This window comes from Eulemur rufifrons, chromosome 18, assembly GCF_041146395.1.
Source record: "Eulemur rufifrons isolate Redbay chromosome 18, OSU_ERuf_1, whole genome shotgun sequence".
Classification (NCBI taxonomy): domain Eukaryota; kingdom Metazoa; phylum Chordata; class Mammalia; order Primates; family Lemuridae; genus Eulemur; species Eulemur rufifrons.
This window is the reverse complement of record NC_091000.1, coordinates 48,768,097-48,785,546: the sequence shown is the minus strand read 5'-3', so window position 1 is coordinate 48,785,546 and position 17,450 is coordinate 48,768,097. Positions and strand designations below refer to the sequence as shown.

Genomic DNA, 17,450 nt, shown 5'->3' with positions numbered 1-17,450 from the left:
AAGAACCAATTAAGGTCTCTGGGTCCATTGCTGCCTCCCTTGATGAGTCCCAGATGGAGTTAAGCTTAGCGAACAATGGTCGGCAATAAAAGGTGCTTGTTTACATGGACCTTTGGCTCTTAACCCGTGGATCCCCTGATCCTGGTTAGTTGTGCTGGTCCACATCTGAGTGAAAAAGGCCATTTTTGCCCTCTAGCTTGAAAGGTCTGAACAAAGCAGACCTTTTCCTCTGGGGCAGCAGCAAGACGCCAAGAGGGACTTTCAGCAGAGGCTGCCTCTGGCCTCCCCAACCTTGTCTGTCTGGTGAGGAGTATATAGAATTTGGAGACTGAAGAATAAACCAAAAGTAACATGAGAAGATGTGCATATCATTAGTTGGGTGAAATGCCATGATAGTAGTATCTTTGATTTCATGCTTTGGTTCTTTTCCAGAGATAAAGGTATGTTCTCATGGTGACTATGCTTGGGAAGTACATTGTAACTTTCATTTACATCACGTAATATAGAAAAAAAGGCAATCATTTTACAAAGTTATAATATCACAAAGCTATGTAGACTGTAAAGGGGAAGGTGGTCCAATAGCTAAGACACTGATGAGAATAATTAAGATTCAAACCCTCCTTTCTCACAAAACCAGAAGCCAGAAAATTTTGACAATTCCAACTCTTAATACATAAAAATTCAAAAATATGACCATAGGAAAGTTAAAAGATAAATGACAAACTGGGGAAAACGTTTGCAACTTCTATTACAGACACTGGCTACATCATTATTTATTTAACTGAATAGTTAGTGTTACTATTTTCTTCATCCCAGTGGAGTTCCCTTCTTTGTACCCTTGAAGAAATCACTGTTAATTTTCAAAATAATCACTACAATGTTCGGGTATGATTTTAAATCTGGCAAGAATCTGCAAATGACTGGCAGAGGCCAAGTTGTAAAAGAAAGATTTAAATTGTCATTGGGAGAGATTATCATGAGAGCTTCAAATTAAGATGATGGACTGAGTGGATGTGGGAAGCCCTCTCTCCTAACCTAACACCTCACACCAAAGATCCAGAGCCAGAAAGAGATTGTCCTATCCATGTATGTGTACAAGAAAACAAAAAAAAACTTCCTCCTTGGGCTGGAGATTTTTCCACAGTATAGGACTGTCTCCACAAGCAAGGGGGCAGGTATGGGATTTCCATGAAGATGAGCTCACAAACAAAAATTATAAAGCAGCAAGGAAACCCACCACCAGTGATAATAAGGCAATCTGAAAGGGGCTTAAAATAAGGATGTTAAAAAATATGTAAATATTAAAAAAGGACAAGACAAAAGCATGAATTTATTTTAAAAGAACAAGAATTGTTTGAACACCAGAAATATCATTGTGGTGGATGAAAGACAGCTGAAAAGTTTTTACAGTGCCTTGCTTTGAAAGGCAGAGTCTGGCCTGGCCTTGCAATCTGTTTTGGCAAATAGAATGTGGCCATAGTGATATTGTGTAACTTATGGGGCTGGGCCTTAAGGTATCTGAAGCTTCTGTGTCTCTTAGAATGCTCCTTCTTGGAACTGTTAAAGAAAAAAATATTCAATGACACTTGTTAAATCACAATAAGGAAGACTTTATTCAAAGTCAGGGGTGCTATCTACATAGGTATAGGAATCACTGTGATGGAATTTTGCTGTGGAGGGAGGGAGACCGGGCTTATACAGCATGGGCAAGTGAGAATTCATAGCCAAGAAGCAGTGTGGGGGTGGTCAGTAGGTGAAAAATTGCTATGAGGAAACATCAAGGGTAAGGAGAGTTCTGGCTAACTTGACCTAACAAGATGCTTGCTGAAGATCAGATATTGCCTGGGGGATGGTGGAGGATGAAGACCCCAATCAGATATCAAGGGTGATTAGATATTCAGGTTGGAGGCGGGCAGGTCTTGCTAAACTGACTGACTTAGCAGAGTTCTTGCTACAACTGGATTTTATAAAAAGTGCACAGATGCGCTCAGAAGGTTCAGGAGCCTAACAAAAGTTTGGTCAAGCAAAGAATCTGTCCAAATCCCGCTATGATGCTATCAGGAGTCCAAGTGAGCCGCATGGAGGGGAACTGAGACATTTTGACAGATAGCTCCAGCTTAACTCCTGGCTGACAGACAGTACCAAGTGCCAGCCATGTGAGGGAGGCCATTCTCAGACAATTCTGGCCCAATCAAAGTGATGCCACAAGCAGCAGCGGTGAGCCTCCCCTGCTGAACCTGGGCCAAATTACAGGATTGTGAGCAAGTAAACGACTGCAGTTTTCTAAGTTTTGAAGTTGCTAGTTACATAGCAATCAATAACCAAAAAAAAAAAAAAGCCGTTATGTAGAAGTCACAGTTCAGATGAAAAAATGGCACATACCTCCATTGCCAAGTTTCTTTTGGGTGAGCTCTGAGGCAAATACCATGCAGGCCTTTGTTGCAAGGGAGTGAAAACAATGTTATCCTGGAAGGGAGCCACAGATGGAACAGAGAGCATTACACATACAATGTTAAGGAGAGAAATAGCTGGCAGTAAGCAGCCAGAGCTGAACATGAGTGCTAAGTCATCCAGTAAGGGGGGAAAAAGTTTCAGTGATTGCTGTTTCACAACAGGAAGGTTTATTATTTTAAGTAATTAACTTGGATCTGGTACTTTATTATTTAAAATTTCACTTGTATTACATGTTGTTCATTGGCAAAAAATCATTGTGTATATTTTATTAAATTAAAGGTCTTTGCAGAGAATTCACTAGTGGGTAAATCAGATGCACTATATTTGCTTCTTGTGGTTACTCTTCCTTGAGACCCTAGCTCCTGGACCACAAATCTCAAGTCATCTATTTTGGGTTTGGTACCAACTGTCTGCAGCCAGAAATTGTCGCAGACGGCCCTCGAAAGGTTCCTAGCACTGAGTGGGCAATCAATAAATATTTCAACAATTGAACCAAATTGACTTCTGGAATGAATGTAGTGTGGGTTCCCAGAGTCCTAAGGGGGCCAGATTTTCCTTATGGACAAGCTAGGAATAAACTGGCCATTTGAAACAGCTCTATAAACCCAGACCACTTATGAGAAAAAGTTAACACCACCCCCTGATGTGCCTGACTTCCGTCCTCAGAGAATGGAGAAACAATAAATATTAATGGACTGGAGTAGAATTCATGTTGGCAAATGCCTGTTTTGTTTTTTTTTTTAAACATTGTCAAATTTTTAACAGTTTTACTGAGGTTTTTTAACACTTTCATCACCCCAAAAAGTTCCCTCATGCCTATTTTTGGTCAAACTTCATTCCCTCTTGGCCCCACGCAACCACTGATCTGCTTTCTGTCTGTAGAGTTCTGCCTTTTCTAGAAATTTCATATAAATGTAATCATATAGTAAGTGTCTTTGTGTCTGACTTCTTGGAAAAATTTTTTTTGCTCATTTCTTTCTTTCTTTCTTCTTTTTTAGTTTTGATCCATATTATTAAAATGATCTGCACTATTGATGTGATTGCAAACAAAAAAATAAAGGCCATATTTTTAAAAAGGATTAACTCTATTTCTAGCATTTTCTTATGACAAATACTGTCCAATTTCTTTTGTTCTATTTCCTTTGCCATTTGGAGCTGGCGTGGCATTACACCAAGAATATCTCTTTGAATTCTAAGGTCTACTATATAGTCTGTGAGGCATCCACCATCCTGGAGTGTTCAATAAATATTGGAAGATGATGCCAAGGAAATCATTGTTTATATTTCCTGTTAGAAATATCATTCTGAGTTTGTAAAAAGATGTAGATATTTTAGCTTAGCATTGAATGCATGCATCAGGGTTAATTAGCAATGCTTCAAATTATAGACCACTGCCTGTTCTTGTACAACTAACCATCAATTAGCTATGCTAATGAGAAAAGCAGGAAATGATTGCAGGAGAAAATGAAATCAGGAAAAGAAAAAAAAAGAAAAACAACTCATTTTAGTCTCTAGTTTTGGCCATCAATTGTCAAAACTTACCAAAATGACTTATAAGTAGAGATGAGGTATTAATAAAAAAGTTATAGGATATTAATAAAAATGTTAATTCTTTTGAAGTCTTTTTCTTTCCTGGATTATCCTTCAGAGAAGCCATACCCAAATAATAAAATGACCAAAATATGGGCAGCAGGAAACTTAGAGACAAAACACTAGTCAGTGGTTCTAAAGTAATTCCTAGGGGAGCTTTTAAAAATATATCAATGTAGAGGCCTGAATCCAGACCGTTTAAATCAGAATCTCTGTGGAAAGGGCTACATTAATCCATAAGATGTATAATGTATCTCAACTTGATTTTAGCTGCTGAGTATTTGCTTTACTCCAAGTTCCGTGGTTGGACAGTAAGGGTCTCAAGTCAATCACTTCTGGTTCGTTCATTCCCGTCCCCATCAGTCCATTCCCAGGAAGGGGAATCTTTCCAGTGAGACAGTCTTAAATGTGTCTCCTGCTGATATATAGCTTTAAATACCTTCCTAATAGCTCTCTTCTGTGTCAAGGGTTTGGATGATTTTTTCAAAAGCCCTCAATGCAAAGTACATTAGCAGTATCTACCTAGTGCCATGGTAGATATTTGGATACTCAGAAACAGAAAATAAATCATTGCATGGAAATTGCAGCTCCCCAGAGAGCTTCCAGATGCCAGACTCCTAGAAATTGTTCTGAGTTCGGTCTGTTCTCCAGTCCTGAAAAGAACAATAATCCTTGTAACTGCACTTCTTTTCCTAGATTTCACTTTTATGTCTTTTAAAAATTATAATAGTTTGCATTATATGCTTACTGTAAAAAGTTTTAAAGTAGAATTACAAATAGTGAAATTACTATAAAATCATCCATGAACCTCTTTTTTCCCCACTCCAGAGATAAACATCATTAACATCATTAGTGTATAGTCTTTCATTTTTTCATGTGTAGACATGTATTTTATTTTTTAGAATTGAATAACAATTACATGTGCACTTTTGTGCCTTGATTTTTAATCTTAATTTTATGTTCTGAGAATTTTCTTGTGCCATCAGGCTTCAAAATCAAGATTTTTGTATGCAGCAAAGCCCATCAGAGAGATTTACCATCGTTTATTTAACCAGTCCTTGACATTAGATCTCGATTATTACTTCTGAAATTTGCCTTGTTTTTTCTTTTTCCACTGTTTGTCAGAAAACGAGATCAGTCATCAACCTGGTTAGTTCATATGGATTCCTCCTCCTTACTGATGTCTGACATTGTATCCAATAATTTGCCAGGGCCACCTAGGATAACTATGGACACTGAGCCCTTTTCCCTCTTCTCCCACTATGCTCTTCTCTAATTTTTGTACCCAGCCCTTTCTCCGTCAGTGATGATATTGTTTTTTCTCTTTTAACCTAAGACACACTCCTCAAAGATCCTGAAGTTTATTTTACCATCTACCAAACATGTATGTGTGGAATGTTTATCATTTTATTAGCAAACTTACATTGAGTGTTTACTGTGTGTACTGTGCTAATAAGCATATATGAATTTTTTCATTTAACTTTTATGACAATAATCCAAGGCAAATGCTACTATTCTTCCCCTTTTACAGTCAAAGAAAGTGAGGCTTCCTTTGAGTAACTTTCCCAATATCATACAGCTAATAAGAGGCAAAGCTGGGCTCTGAACTCACTGCTGTTTACTTCCAAACATTTTTTTCATTATTAATAACTAAAGTCCATATTTTTTTCAAATTTTCTTGATCTTTACCTAATGTCTTTTTTTTGTTCCAGAATCCCATACAGGATAAAACATTACATTTATTTGTCATGTCTTAACAGGTTCTTCTTTGCTATGACAGTTTCTTAGACTTTCTTTTCTCTAAACCATTCTTTTTTATAATACAGCCACCTCTCATCACCTATAGTACCATAGCAGCTATAATTCATTGTGCAATACTATGTGTGGCTCTAATCCTCATGTCAACCCTCCAAAGAAGATATTATAATTCTCATTTAATAGATAAGAAAACTGAGGCTCAGAAAAAGGGAAATTAATGGTGCAGGTCACAAGCCAGTAAGAGATGGAGCTGGGATCCTGATCAGGACTATTTGACCATGAGTGCCATGTTTTTTGCTGCTCTAGTTTAGATGGCTTATGCACATGTGCTTTTTATAAATAAATTTGAATGCTAATATCGGAGTCAGAGTGCCATGAAGAAGATCTGTATCTGGTGCAACTTTCTGGTCTAATATCCAAGCTCTTTCTATAAATTACCCAGCAAAAGGTTCTAAGCCAGTAGTAAAAAGCCCTCTGTGCAGTTTGTTCACTTGTTTACAAAGCACCCAGTAGAATTTTGAACAATCCTGATCATTAGAAAGCCCTATATTCCTCCAAATGACTTTTGTCCTTTGGACATAATCATCTAAGTCTTCTACCCAAGGACTCTGTTGTCAACCATGTTTCCCTCTAAACTCTCTTTTCCTGGCTGATTATCCCTCAGCATTCTAATGATGCCGCTTTAAACCACAGTGACTTGCAGTATCTCTGTTTAGTTGCAAGTTCTTATAGTGCATGATACTACAGCAATGTGCATGTCACATACAATCAGGGCTCCTTACTGTTGACTAACTCTTTGCTTAACAGTAACCTCTTACCACCACCACCATCACCCCTTGCCATCTTCCCTCCCCTCATACTACATTTCTAAATCTTCAGATCCAAAGGACCCTGACACTGACACTTCTTCCAACCCTTTAGATGAGGCAGCTCTCCCTAGAAAACCCCTTGAGACACAAGTTTGGAAGGTGAGTCAAACGTAAGAGGATTGTTTTGAGTTTGACAAACAAGTAAAAGGGCAAAGGCAGTGAGCCGTGGACGCCCGGAGACAGGTCCTCTCTTCCTGAATCCCCCACAGCGCTGAGACAGACAGGCGCTCCCCTGCGGATCTGCCGGGACAGCGCGCAGGGCGGGGCAGGGACTACGCGCCAGGAGCGGGGAGGGCGTCATGCAGCTGGTTTTGCTGAGAGCCCGCGGTCAGAGCTGACAAAGTGCTTAGCCAAGCCAGGGCCAGCCGCCCTCGCGCCCGCCCTGCCAACAGGTCTTCAAAGCTAATCAGAGAGCGAAAGAAGCAGGCGAGGGAGTCAGAAATTATCTTTTTAAAAAAAGTCGTTAGCAAAGTTGTCTAGGTCCTTGCGCTCTGGTGCCTGGTCTTCGTGGTCAATACCATGGACAGCGCCCGCGAACCTACTCGGAGGCGCCTGGACGCCGCTGGCTTCTGGCAGGTCTGGCAGCACTTTGATGCCGATGGTGAGTAGAGCAAGCCACCTGCACACTCAGGTGTAGTCGCAGCTTCGCGCCCAGACTGCTGAAAGGACCTAGAGTTTCTTCTTTCCTGTGGGAAAAGTTGTCTACTTGCATTGTTAATACAGTATACCTAATGTCATATACGCAACAGATGTATGGTACACTGGTGTTACACGTCTGGGTACCTTGTTAAAATTCAGAGTAGGAGAAGAGACTTGTCCCTCTTCCCAATCTCTCTTTGTGTGTGTGTGTGTGTGTGTGTGTGTGGTTTTAGGCAGGTTTAATAAAAAGCGCAGCTGTAACATTAGACATGCTGGTCACTGACTTTCAGGGTAATGTGTGTCGTTCACTCAGAGATCCTAAATGAGGATCTTTTTAAATATCTACCATATATATAATGACAAATACGATTATGTATATTCAAGGCTTGTGGGCTGAGACTCAGCTACCTAAAGTTAGTCTTCCCTAAAGGTGCTCATTTTTACTCAATCACTTTGTTGTACACCCCCCTGCACTCTCTCAAAGGGAGGATGAGTTTTATCCATTTTCAAAATGACCCTCCCACCAAAAAAAAAAAAACTACTTAAAAATAAAATAGAACTATTTAGCATTTGCTTTTTTATTAAAAATGAAACATAAAGAAAATATCTAAAAGATGTGTTTTAACTCTGAAAACTAGGATTCAATACTTAAACATCTGTTAAATTTTCTAAACTTCAGAAATCCTTGGGTTAAATTTTATTGTAAAGCTCATGTTTATTTGTTTATTAAAATTTATGTACTTAATAGTTTTCCTTTTCCAAATGCTGATATAAACATCCAGCATAAAGCATTTACTCTGAAACATCTTCACTGTTCAAATCTATGTCTTCTAGAGGTAGATATTGGCAGTTATGGAAGAACAAAGAATAATGTCCAAAGAGCAAAGATTTTGCAAATTGTGAGGTTAAAAAATTTAGATAAATACTAAATGTTATATGTTATTCTACATATGTGACTATTATTTTTGCTTATCTTTTTGCATTTAGAAAAGGGTTACATAGACCAGAAGGAGCTTGATGCTTTCTTTCGCCACATGTTTATGAAATTGGGTACTGATGTAAGTATTTGTACACTAAGCATTAATTTATGTCTCTCAGTAAAATACAAGCATTCAAGTTTTATGTTGATTTGTAACTATTAATTCCATCTGACCTCTTTTCTTCTTTGCATGCATGTAATTTTTCTCCCTCTCCTAGCAACATGGAGGGATTTAAGCAGGTTTTGTAAAAAGTACAACTGTAGCATTAGACATGCTGGTCGCTGACTTGAAGTGTAACATCTGTCATCCACTCAGAGATCCTAACTGTGGACTCAGTCAACTTGGTTTTGTATGTCTCCTTGGTTATGTCTCTGTTAATTGGTTTATAACTGGAGATAAAGTAGCCAACTTTGTTCAAAAAGGTGGAAAAGATGTTAAGCACATTAAGGTTCTGGGTGTTTAGTACATATAATACTCCTTTGATAGCAAACTACAAACAAACCATTTAAAATCATGTTTTATATTATTCATTTTACTATAAGAGGTTACAGATTTCTCAGGGAATGACACACCAGAAAATAACCAACATACTCAGAACCCAGATATAAATGTAAGCCGATCTATCCAGTGTCCATGTCCCTTTCTGATGGTAAATCTGGCCTTGAGAGATGTAGATGAACTCTTGAAGACCTCTGTACCAAAGCAGAGAAAAAACTCAGAGACACATGAGCTGAGGCTAGCCTGGGAAGGGTCTCAATTTGGTGAAAGCTCCATTAAGACATGTATAATGGGGGATTAACTCTGGGGACAGTTGCATTTAAATGAATTATGGAGCTAGTTTATCCTCAGACTTCAATTGTTTACCTGGAAGAATATTAAAGTGCATCACATTCTCATGTAAGAGCTCAGGAAGGGGAACTAGGAGCTCTCTACTGTGAACAGGGGGAGAGTATTGGGGGCCAGGGAAAGCTAGCTCAGAAAAGAAGGGGCTGGCATCTGCCTCCAGCAGCCACACAGACCTCTTGGTCTCCCTCTTGGTCTCCCTCTTTGTCTGCTTCTCATTTTCTCTGTCTCTGTCTCGCTCTCTCTTTCATTTTTTCTGCTTGTTTTTGTTTCCCATCTGTATGTTTCATGGGTCTCATCTCCCATTGCCTCTTGCCTTTCTCTCTGACCTCACTATCTCTCTTCTCTTTTGTCTCTTTCTGACTTGTCTATTTCTCATCTGTTTCTCTGTCTCTTTGTTTCTCCTTTCTATCTCCAGTCTCTTCTCAAAGCTCTCTCTTGATCCCCCCCTCCCCATGTCTTTCATTTATCTTTCCCTCTCTCTTTCCTATCTCTCTGTCTCATCTGTCTTTTTGTCCTTCATTTCTCTTCCTAGTTTCTCCTCCCCTTCATCTTTGTCTCTTTATTGGTCTCTCATCTCTCTCTCTCTCTGTACCTTTTATTGCTCTTTATCTGTCTGTTCCCTCCAACCCCTGCCCTGTGCCACCCATGAGGGAGTGGCAGGTGAGAAGGACAGAGATATGAGCCCCTTCTTTCCTCTGGTCGGACCATTTGCACACACTTCTCATTATCCTTCATTCCTGCACTTATACCAGGTATGAGTAGAGCTGAGTAAGCCTCCCCTAAATGAGGCTTCTGCTTCAATTTTGCTGGCCAGTGTCACATGCCAACAGCCCGCAGTGAAACCCTACCAGTCTTCCCTGCAGGGCTCCTGTTTACATCTGTAAATGCTAAGTCTCATGGCAGTCCAGGAACCTGTGAGTCAGATGCCATCTTATCAACCATGGACAGGGGTATTTGAGGAAAGAAAAAAGATAAAGCTAAAGCTATACAAAAACTTGGAATAAACTGGATGGTCAACTCCTAAAAATCTGTATCCCAGAGACTTGAAACTTCACACCTTTTTATTTTTATTTTATTTTAGAGACAGGGTCTTGCTCTGTTGCCCAGACTAGCATACAGTGGTGTGATCACAGCTCACTGCAACTTCAAACTCCCAGGCTGAAGTCATCCTCCTGTCTCAGCCTTCTGAGTAACTAGGATTACAGGTGTGCATCACCATGCCCAGCTAATTTTATTTTTAAATTTTTTGTAGAGACAGGGTCTTGCTGTTTCCCAGGCTGGTCCTTCATGGATTCAAAGCAATCTCCCACCTTGGCCTCCCAAAATGCTGGGATTATAGGCATGAGCCACCACACCGGCTCTCACATCTTTTTGTAATAGAAGGCTCCTTGCTCCAGTGATTTATAGAAAAGAAGAGAAATTTCTGTCAGTATTGAAACTGGAAGTGTCTCATTTACAGTCAAGGAGTTAGGGTGAACAGCTACTCAAACACAAGGGTCTGCTCTGCTCTAAGCTGAGGATGCTATGAGCTGTCTTCACCTGAGGCTTTGGCTAAACTTAGAGGCATTGTTGCTATTCCTGAGAGCAAACAGGGATGTCATTTCTTGGCTGTCCCTACAGCTGCCCCTCCGTCAGATCTGGCCTGTGGATCAACCCTCTTACACAAGGTCTTTGAGGAAAGGAGACCACAGATTACTCATTTGTGTCTTGTGCAACTATGTTCAGTGCAAGTGTCTCTGTGGCTGGAAAAGGGGTTGGAGGATTTCAGAATCCTTAGCCTAGTGCAAATCAGATTTTTATGTGCTTAAGAATTATCCATAATTGTTAAAATGCAGGCCCCTGGGTCCCATCCCATAAGCATTTCATTATATTTGGGGTCTGCCAAGGATCTTGCATTTTAAAAGCACCCTAAGTCAGTTTGTATGTCTTTTCACCTTCTGTCCCTCCAGGAGCAGTGACTGCCTGCTGGAGAGGGGATTCTAATATAACCAGGCCAGTCCCACTGAGCTGTGGCAGCAGCCCCAGGCACCTGTCATAAGCTCTTGGCTGGGGAAAAGCTTTTGGAGCCAGAATGATAAGTTTAAACTGTTAACCAGAAACGGTATCATCTGTCATTGGATCCTGTTCAAAATGCTGAGGCATCACTCTGTGGAGTGTGGTTGCAGGGACCTTTGCTGGGCAATACATGGTACCTTGACAACCATGATTAAGGAAATGATTTTTAATTTTGAGCTTTTCCCATGAAGGGCAATAAATAGGCCCTAAGTAAGTCCATAACCATAGGGCAGGACTTCAAAAGTGGACACCCCGTCAGCTGAGGGACTGTCACCATTTGTTTGTGACACCTGCTTTTGATTAGGACTGCCCAGTGAGTTACAGAGGCCAGCAGCAGGGAGGCCTCCACAATCAGGCGGCCCCTCACTCTGAAGTTCAGTAATGGCAAGCTGTTCTTCAGAGGCCTGAATAGCTCTACTTTCCTCTGCTGATTAATGGGTCACAGAGATCTCAGAAGAAACTATTTTGAGGTTTCTAACAGAAAGCTGCCTGCTGGTCAATCTCACAGAGAAGGCAGCCTGCTTACAATTACCTTTTCCTTGTAGCCTCTGAGGGGATTGACTTAATGGAACCATCAGCTGTCATTTTTGCTGTTTCTGTTATTCCTTCCAAGACTTTTCTTTTCAAATGCTGAGAATTGGCCTCTAGACTGGGTCTAGATCTTGCCAGTCCATCGCTGAGCATCAGGTGCTAAGTGTACGCACCCCTGTTGTAGAGATTATACCACATCTTGGCCCTCTTTCAATGCTTTGGAGATTATAGGTAACCTGCTGAAGCTCAGAGTGTCAGATAAGGACAGGTGGGGAATTACCACTGAGGAGCCCTGGCCTCTTTTTCTTTAGGTCCAAAGGATAGTCACGGGCTTTGGGGTTAGATGTCTAAGAGGGGAGAATTCAGCATTCAAGCTCTGTGTCCTCAAACTAAAGGTGGCATGCAGAATCTGGCCATTGCTTCTTTGGCTTCACATTTATTTACTTTAAAATTTAATTTTACACCAACATGGCCTATGTTAGCTAACTTCCTTTGGGAATGCCCAGCCCATCATAAAGAATCATTTATTTATTTAACATGATCCTATGCTCATCCATTTATCTTATTCTAACTCCCTCCAGCAAAAGGTGATGAGTAGAAAAAAAGGTGGTACAATTTCATTTTTATAACTGCCAACAAAAGTTGTGTATGGTTGGACAGGGAAAAGGCAAACCATTGACCCACAGGAAACTTGGCCGTTCCCCATATTTCTGGTATCCACACCAATCATGGAAGTATGGAAAACCAGATGATCCAATAGCTTAAATCATCTCAGCTCAGAGCATCTTTCTTCTCACTATTATAAGCCACAATCGAACATTTGCTGTGCACCCTTCTGCGATGAGTTAGTGAGATAGGATGTCAATGTCAGAGGTCGAGATCTTGCAATAATGTCCTGGAACTTTCCTAGCAAAAGATGCTCTTGCTGACCATGGTTCTCCTTGCCTCTCCAAGAATTGGCTTTCAAACCTTCAGGGTCTTGTAATATTTAAAGCATCCTCTTACATAACTAATTGCCAAAACCTATCTTGAAAAAAATCCCAAAGCAAGTCATCAAGCTCTCCTTGGATTTTGTTTGAACAATCTCATTTGCAAAACACTTAGTGTTGGACTTTAATAACTCTGCTAGGTGCTATCTGCTTCATCTGAAGCAACAGCAAGGTGTGGTGGAAAGTGCACTGTACCAGATAACAAAAGTGCTGGTTTCATGTTTTGCCAATATCCATGTGCATAACCCTTCTGGTCTGTTTCCTCCTCAGTAAGATGAAAGGGCAGTGTCTCAGATCCTTAGAAAGTGGTGCTAAACATTCTCTGATTTTTTTTCTCCTTTAGTCTTTTGCTTCCAAATCACCAAGACTGATTTGAAGGAAGCATATACTTTGATTTTTTATTCTGGCCAGTGTCACATGCCAACAGCCCACAGTGAAACCCTTCCAGTCTTCCCTGCAGGGCCCCTGTTTACATCTGTAAATGCTAAGTCTCATGGCAGTCCAGGAACCTGTGAGTCAGTAAATAAAATTATCATGAGTTGGAATATTCTTCTTTTCATATGTTAAGATCTATAAGGTAGACAGTTTGTGTTACTCTTCTACTAGATTTTCTACTTCCTGGAAAATATTTGTCACATATAAAAGGTCAACTGAAGAGATGACAGCCTAAGGAGGAAAGGGCAAGACTGACAGCCCCTCCAAGTCAGGACTACAAAAAATCTGAGACATTTCCCCAGCCAGTGGTGGGACAGTGGTAAAGTAGAATTTCCATGTGAGAAGCTGTACTCCAAAAATGTTTATTTACCTGCCCTTTTTTCTTTTTCTTGTAAATTAGATGTAGGTAGCTATTAATTTTCCTTTCCGACACTTATTCACTTTTTTTGTAGCCCATTAGGGAGAGACCCCAGTGGAAAGGGAGGCAGGACAAAGATGTCTTCCCCAAACCTGTAATAGTTTTGCTGACCATCATGTCACCAGGGGCCAGAACTGTGTGTGGCATGTGGTAGGTGCTTGATAGAAAGCAGTCTTCCCTGGGTTTTATACCTAAGGGCAACATATCATGCTGGGCTAAAATGTTTTAGGACATCTTGCCCTAGGAGGGGCTAAAACAGAGCCTGGATTGTTCCAGCAAATTCTTCCTTATCTCAAGATGTTGCATTCCCAGCACACTTTATGGTTGAGAAATACAACTGAGAAAGGGGGAAGAACTGGGTCAGTCTAAGGCCACCCAGAGAACTGTCCTGCATGTGTATGCATGAGTGATGTGTCCAGAGAGTCTCCTGGAAGCTCAGAGTTCCCCCCACCCCCAACACCATCAGGGATGATAGTCAGTCAACAGGGTCATCTCTTCTTAGCCCTTCTAACTCATAGCTGGAGAGCTTGGGACCAGGGATAGTGTGGTACTATTAGGGAGAATTACTTTAGCATGAATTCCAGCAAGTCTGGAATCTTAGATTCAGGTACTGTTTGGGATCATCTATGCCTCTCAACTGCTGTGTCAGCATTCATTCTTTATTGTTGATTATATATGTCACCTTTCCTGTAATAACCCTGAAATCCACTAAAGAAGACAACTTAATGTGTAGGAAAGGTTATGCATGGAAGGGAATTGTGACATTTTTTGGTAACTCAACAATTACTTTATTACTTTGGTCTCCTCTTTAATTATTTCCTCCTTCTCATTATTGTTTCCTCAGAGAATACAAGAAACTATTAAGAGAATTGGTTATAGCAACCTGGGGGCCCAGAAGAACTTGAATTTTCAGTTAAAAATTTAAAATCTCTGAGTTCTTGAGAAGAACATCAGTATATTAATTACAATGCAGTCTTTTGTCACAACCAAATATATGACAATGTTCAAATTTGTTCTTTCAGCACTCTAGTCTCTAAGCTTCTTTTCATCAATATTTTAGTAACTTGCCAACTATAAATTTTACCTAGCCAAGATTCTGATCAGTGGTTGGTTGCTCAAGAAATCTCCAACCTGCTGTCTTTTCTACAAAAGGGTAGGATCACTTTAAATGGCCGAGGAACCTGCTTTCCAGGTTAGAATAACATGATCATCAGGCTGTGTGTTTTGAATATTTGTTATCCTAACTATATTTTTGGGATCCCAGTGGCTTTAATGTGGTTATATTTGGACCATTGCAGGATGCAGTCATGGAAGAAAATGTGCAGAAGGTGAAACAGCAATTTATGACTAACCAACATGTCTCTAAAGATGGTCACATACAGATGAAAGAGGTACCTTTCATTACTGTATCTTTTGTGGCTGTACCTTTCTTGACTTTACTTTGTTGGGCTGTAATTTCCTTTGAAAGACAATGAAAATCTTATATTTCATTGGTAAATTAGAGCCTTCTGCAAGGCAGTTGGCCTAGGGAACATTTTTGAAGTGATCACCTCTCTCCTTTTTCATCTGCTTAATAACAAAGAGTATGCAATTCTTTCATCATTTTATTTAGGTCAATCAGTATTTGTACCTATTTCATAACTGGGGAATTGAGATGATGGAGGCCTTTCAGTCACTCGATCCCACATTTGTCTCTTTGTACAAGTGTCCTATTCAAATTGAACTTAGATGCAAGGAAAAACTTACTGACAATATATTAGTTTAAACTTCAGTATCAGTTCCCAGATCTATTCCTGAAGATCATTAAAAACAAGACAGACAATAGCTACCTTTACTTCCACTCAACCCACTTTTACTGAGCACCTACTAAAGCAAGCAATTGTGTTAAGCATGCAGTGCCTTGGATGGTGTACTTTCTACCTGATCATTCCTCCTTCCAGTTACAAAAAAGGTTTATAGTTTAGAAAGCATCTCCACATATATTTTGCTATTGTATTCCCACAATAGTTAAGAAGATAGGCATGAAACTTTATCCGTATTTTGTCGATGAGAAAACTGTTACTTTTTGAGCATCATATGGCAAAATAAGCGGCAGTGGCTTAAGTGTAACCCCACGTATAGGTATAAATCTATATAGGTGCATACTATATAGGTATGAATCTGTACATAAAAATGAGCTAATCTGAAACAAAAATGTTTATTTTTTCATGAAAATTACCTGTTAGACATATTACCTGATACTTGAAGAGCTAGTCTCTTGATGCTACCATACATGGACAGTCAATATTATTGAAGAAAATACTAGGGAAATTTCTTCAGGGAGTTACGTTAATATGGCAAGATAATGTCTCTTAATAAAAAGTGGACATGTTCACCAGGAGGCTGCCTTTTCAGAAAACTAATAAATTAAACTCTAGGTTTATAAGTGTAACTGTTTCCAAAATTTTTACTCAAAGACAAAGTTATATATATAACCAACATTCTTATTATAATTGATGTAAGAGTATCTGTGTATCCATCAACAGATAAGTTAAGTTCGAGCATTGAGCTAGGTGTACCAAACAAAATATTCATGGCTACAGGTTCACATCGTATTCTCCAGCCCATAGAATGGAGCACAGCACATAGTGGTGCTAAAGAAATATTTCTTGACCTAATTAATGAATGAGTGAAACATAGTAAATAACTGAAAACTGTGCTGTTATCTCACTAATAACAGGTAGACATTCCTGAGCAATTGGCCAGCCATTTTGTCATGGACCTCTGCACACTAGCATCTTTGAGCTTGTTGTTTGTGGAGAAGCTGAAGGTGCAGGACTGGGTTGTTCCCAAGGCTCCTTAAAACCTCATGAGCCTGTGAGTCTAAGGAGCAGCAAGGTCTTCTGTGCTGAAATAAGTGTTATAATCTATTAAGAGAATTGGTTATAGCAAACTGGGGGCCCAGAAGAGCTTGACTTTTCAGTTAAAATTTAAAATCTCTGAGTTCTTGGGAAGAACATCTGTATGTTAATTACAATGCAGTCTCCTGTTTTCCCTATAGTTCCTGCTGCACCACTGGCCGTTTCACTTATTCCAATTACAGGTAGTTGTGACACAAAAATCAGCCCACCTTGACACATTTTAGATGCTCTAGCAAAATATAAGATGGGGAAAAGGCCACAACACAAAGCCAAAGTGAGGTTTGGGGATTATCTGTATATCTGATTTGTCCAGGATTCCTCTGTGCCATTCCAAGCAAAATTGAAGACACAGTGGGTTCTAAAGACCTGGAATAAGTAAATGGCATTTTAATTGGTTTGTTAAGCCTGTGCAACCCTTATATGAAAAAACACTGCTTAGTTCTAAAGAGCAGTTTCCAGTTCTAATTGGCTTTGTGTGGGTTGGTGGGAAAAGCATAAAGTCAATATGGTGGAATATGAAAGCCTAGGCAAGTTACTTAATTTCTCTGAGCCTCAATTTTATCATCTTCACCAACATGGCAGTTATCATTTATTCACTATTTAATATGTACCAGGTACTTAGCTAAATGGTTTATAAACATTGGCTCATTATACTTTCAGGCTTTACATAAGCACTAGAATATCAATATTATTATCCTCATTTTCCAAATGAGGAAATGGAGACATGGAAATATCAATTAAATTGCCCAAGCTCACATAATTAGTAAGGAATGGAGAAGGAATTTGGATCCACTTTAAAGCCTATCACTTACACATTGCATTGTGCTGTCTCTCGTTGGTAAAAGGGGGATGTTTATACTCATCCCGAAGAATTGGTGTGAGAATTTAATGAAACGATAAATGAAAAATACCTTGTTGGTGCCTGCCACATAGTAGGTACTCAATACGTGATAGTTATTATTAGCATGGTGTGATGTGTCCTTGAG

General features: G+C 39.7%; 1 protein-coding gene across 1 annotated transcript in view; it reads left to right on the top strand.

Moving 5' to 3' along the window:
- The first annotated feature begins 7,015 nt into the window (after positions 1–7,015).
- Positions 7,016–17,450, top strand: part of SCGN (secretagogin, EF-hand calcium binding protein) — a 41,575-nt gene continuing 31,140 nt past the window's right edge. Inside the window, exons 1-3 of the mRNA XM_069493433.1 lie at positions 7,016–7,272; positions 8,298–8,368; positions 14,863–14,955. Of these exons, the coding sequence (XP_069349534.1) occupies positions 7,191–7,272; positions 8,298–8,368; positions 14,863–14,955 (246 nt within the window). The 5' untranslated portion in view covers positions 7,016–7,190. The remainder of the gene's footprint in view (positions 7,273–8,297; positions 8,369–14,862; positions 14,956–17,450) is intronic.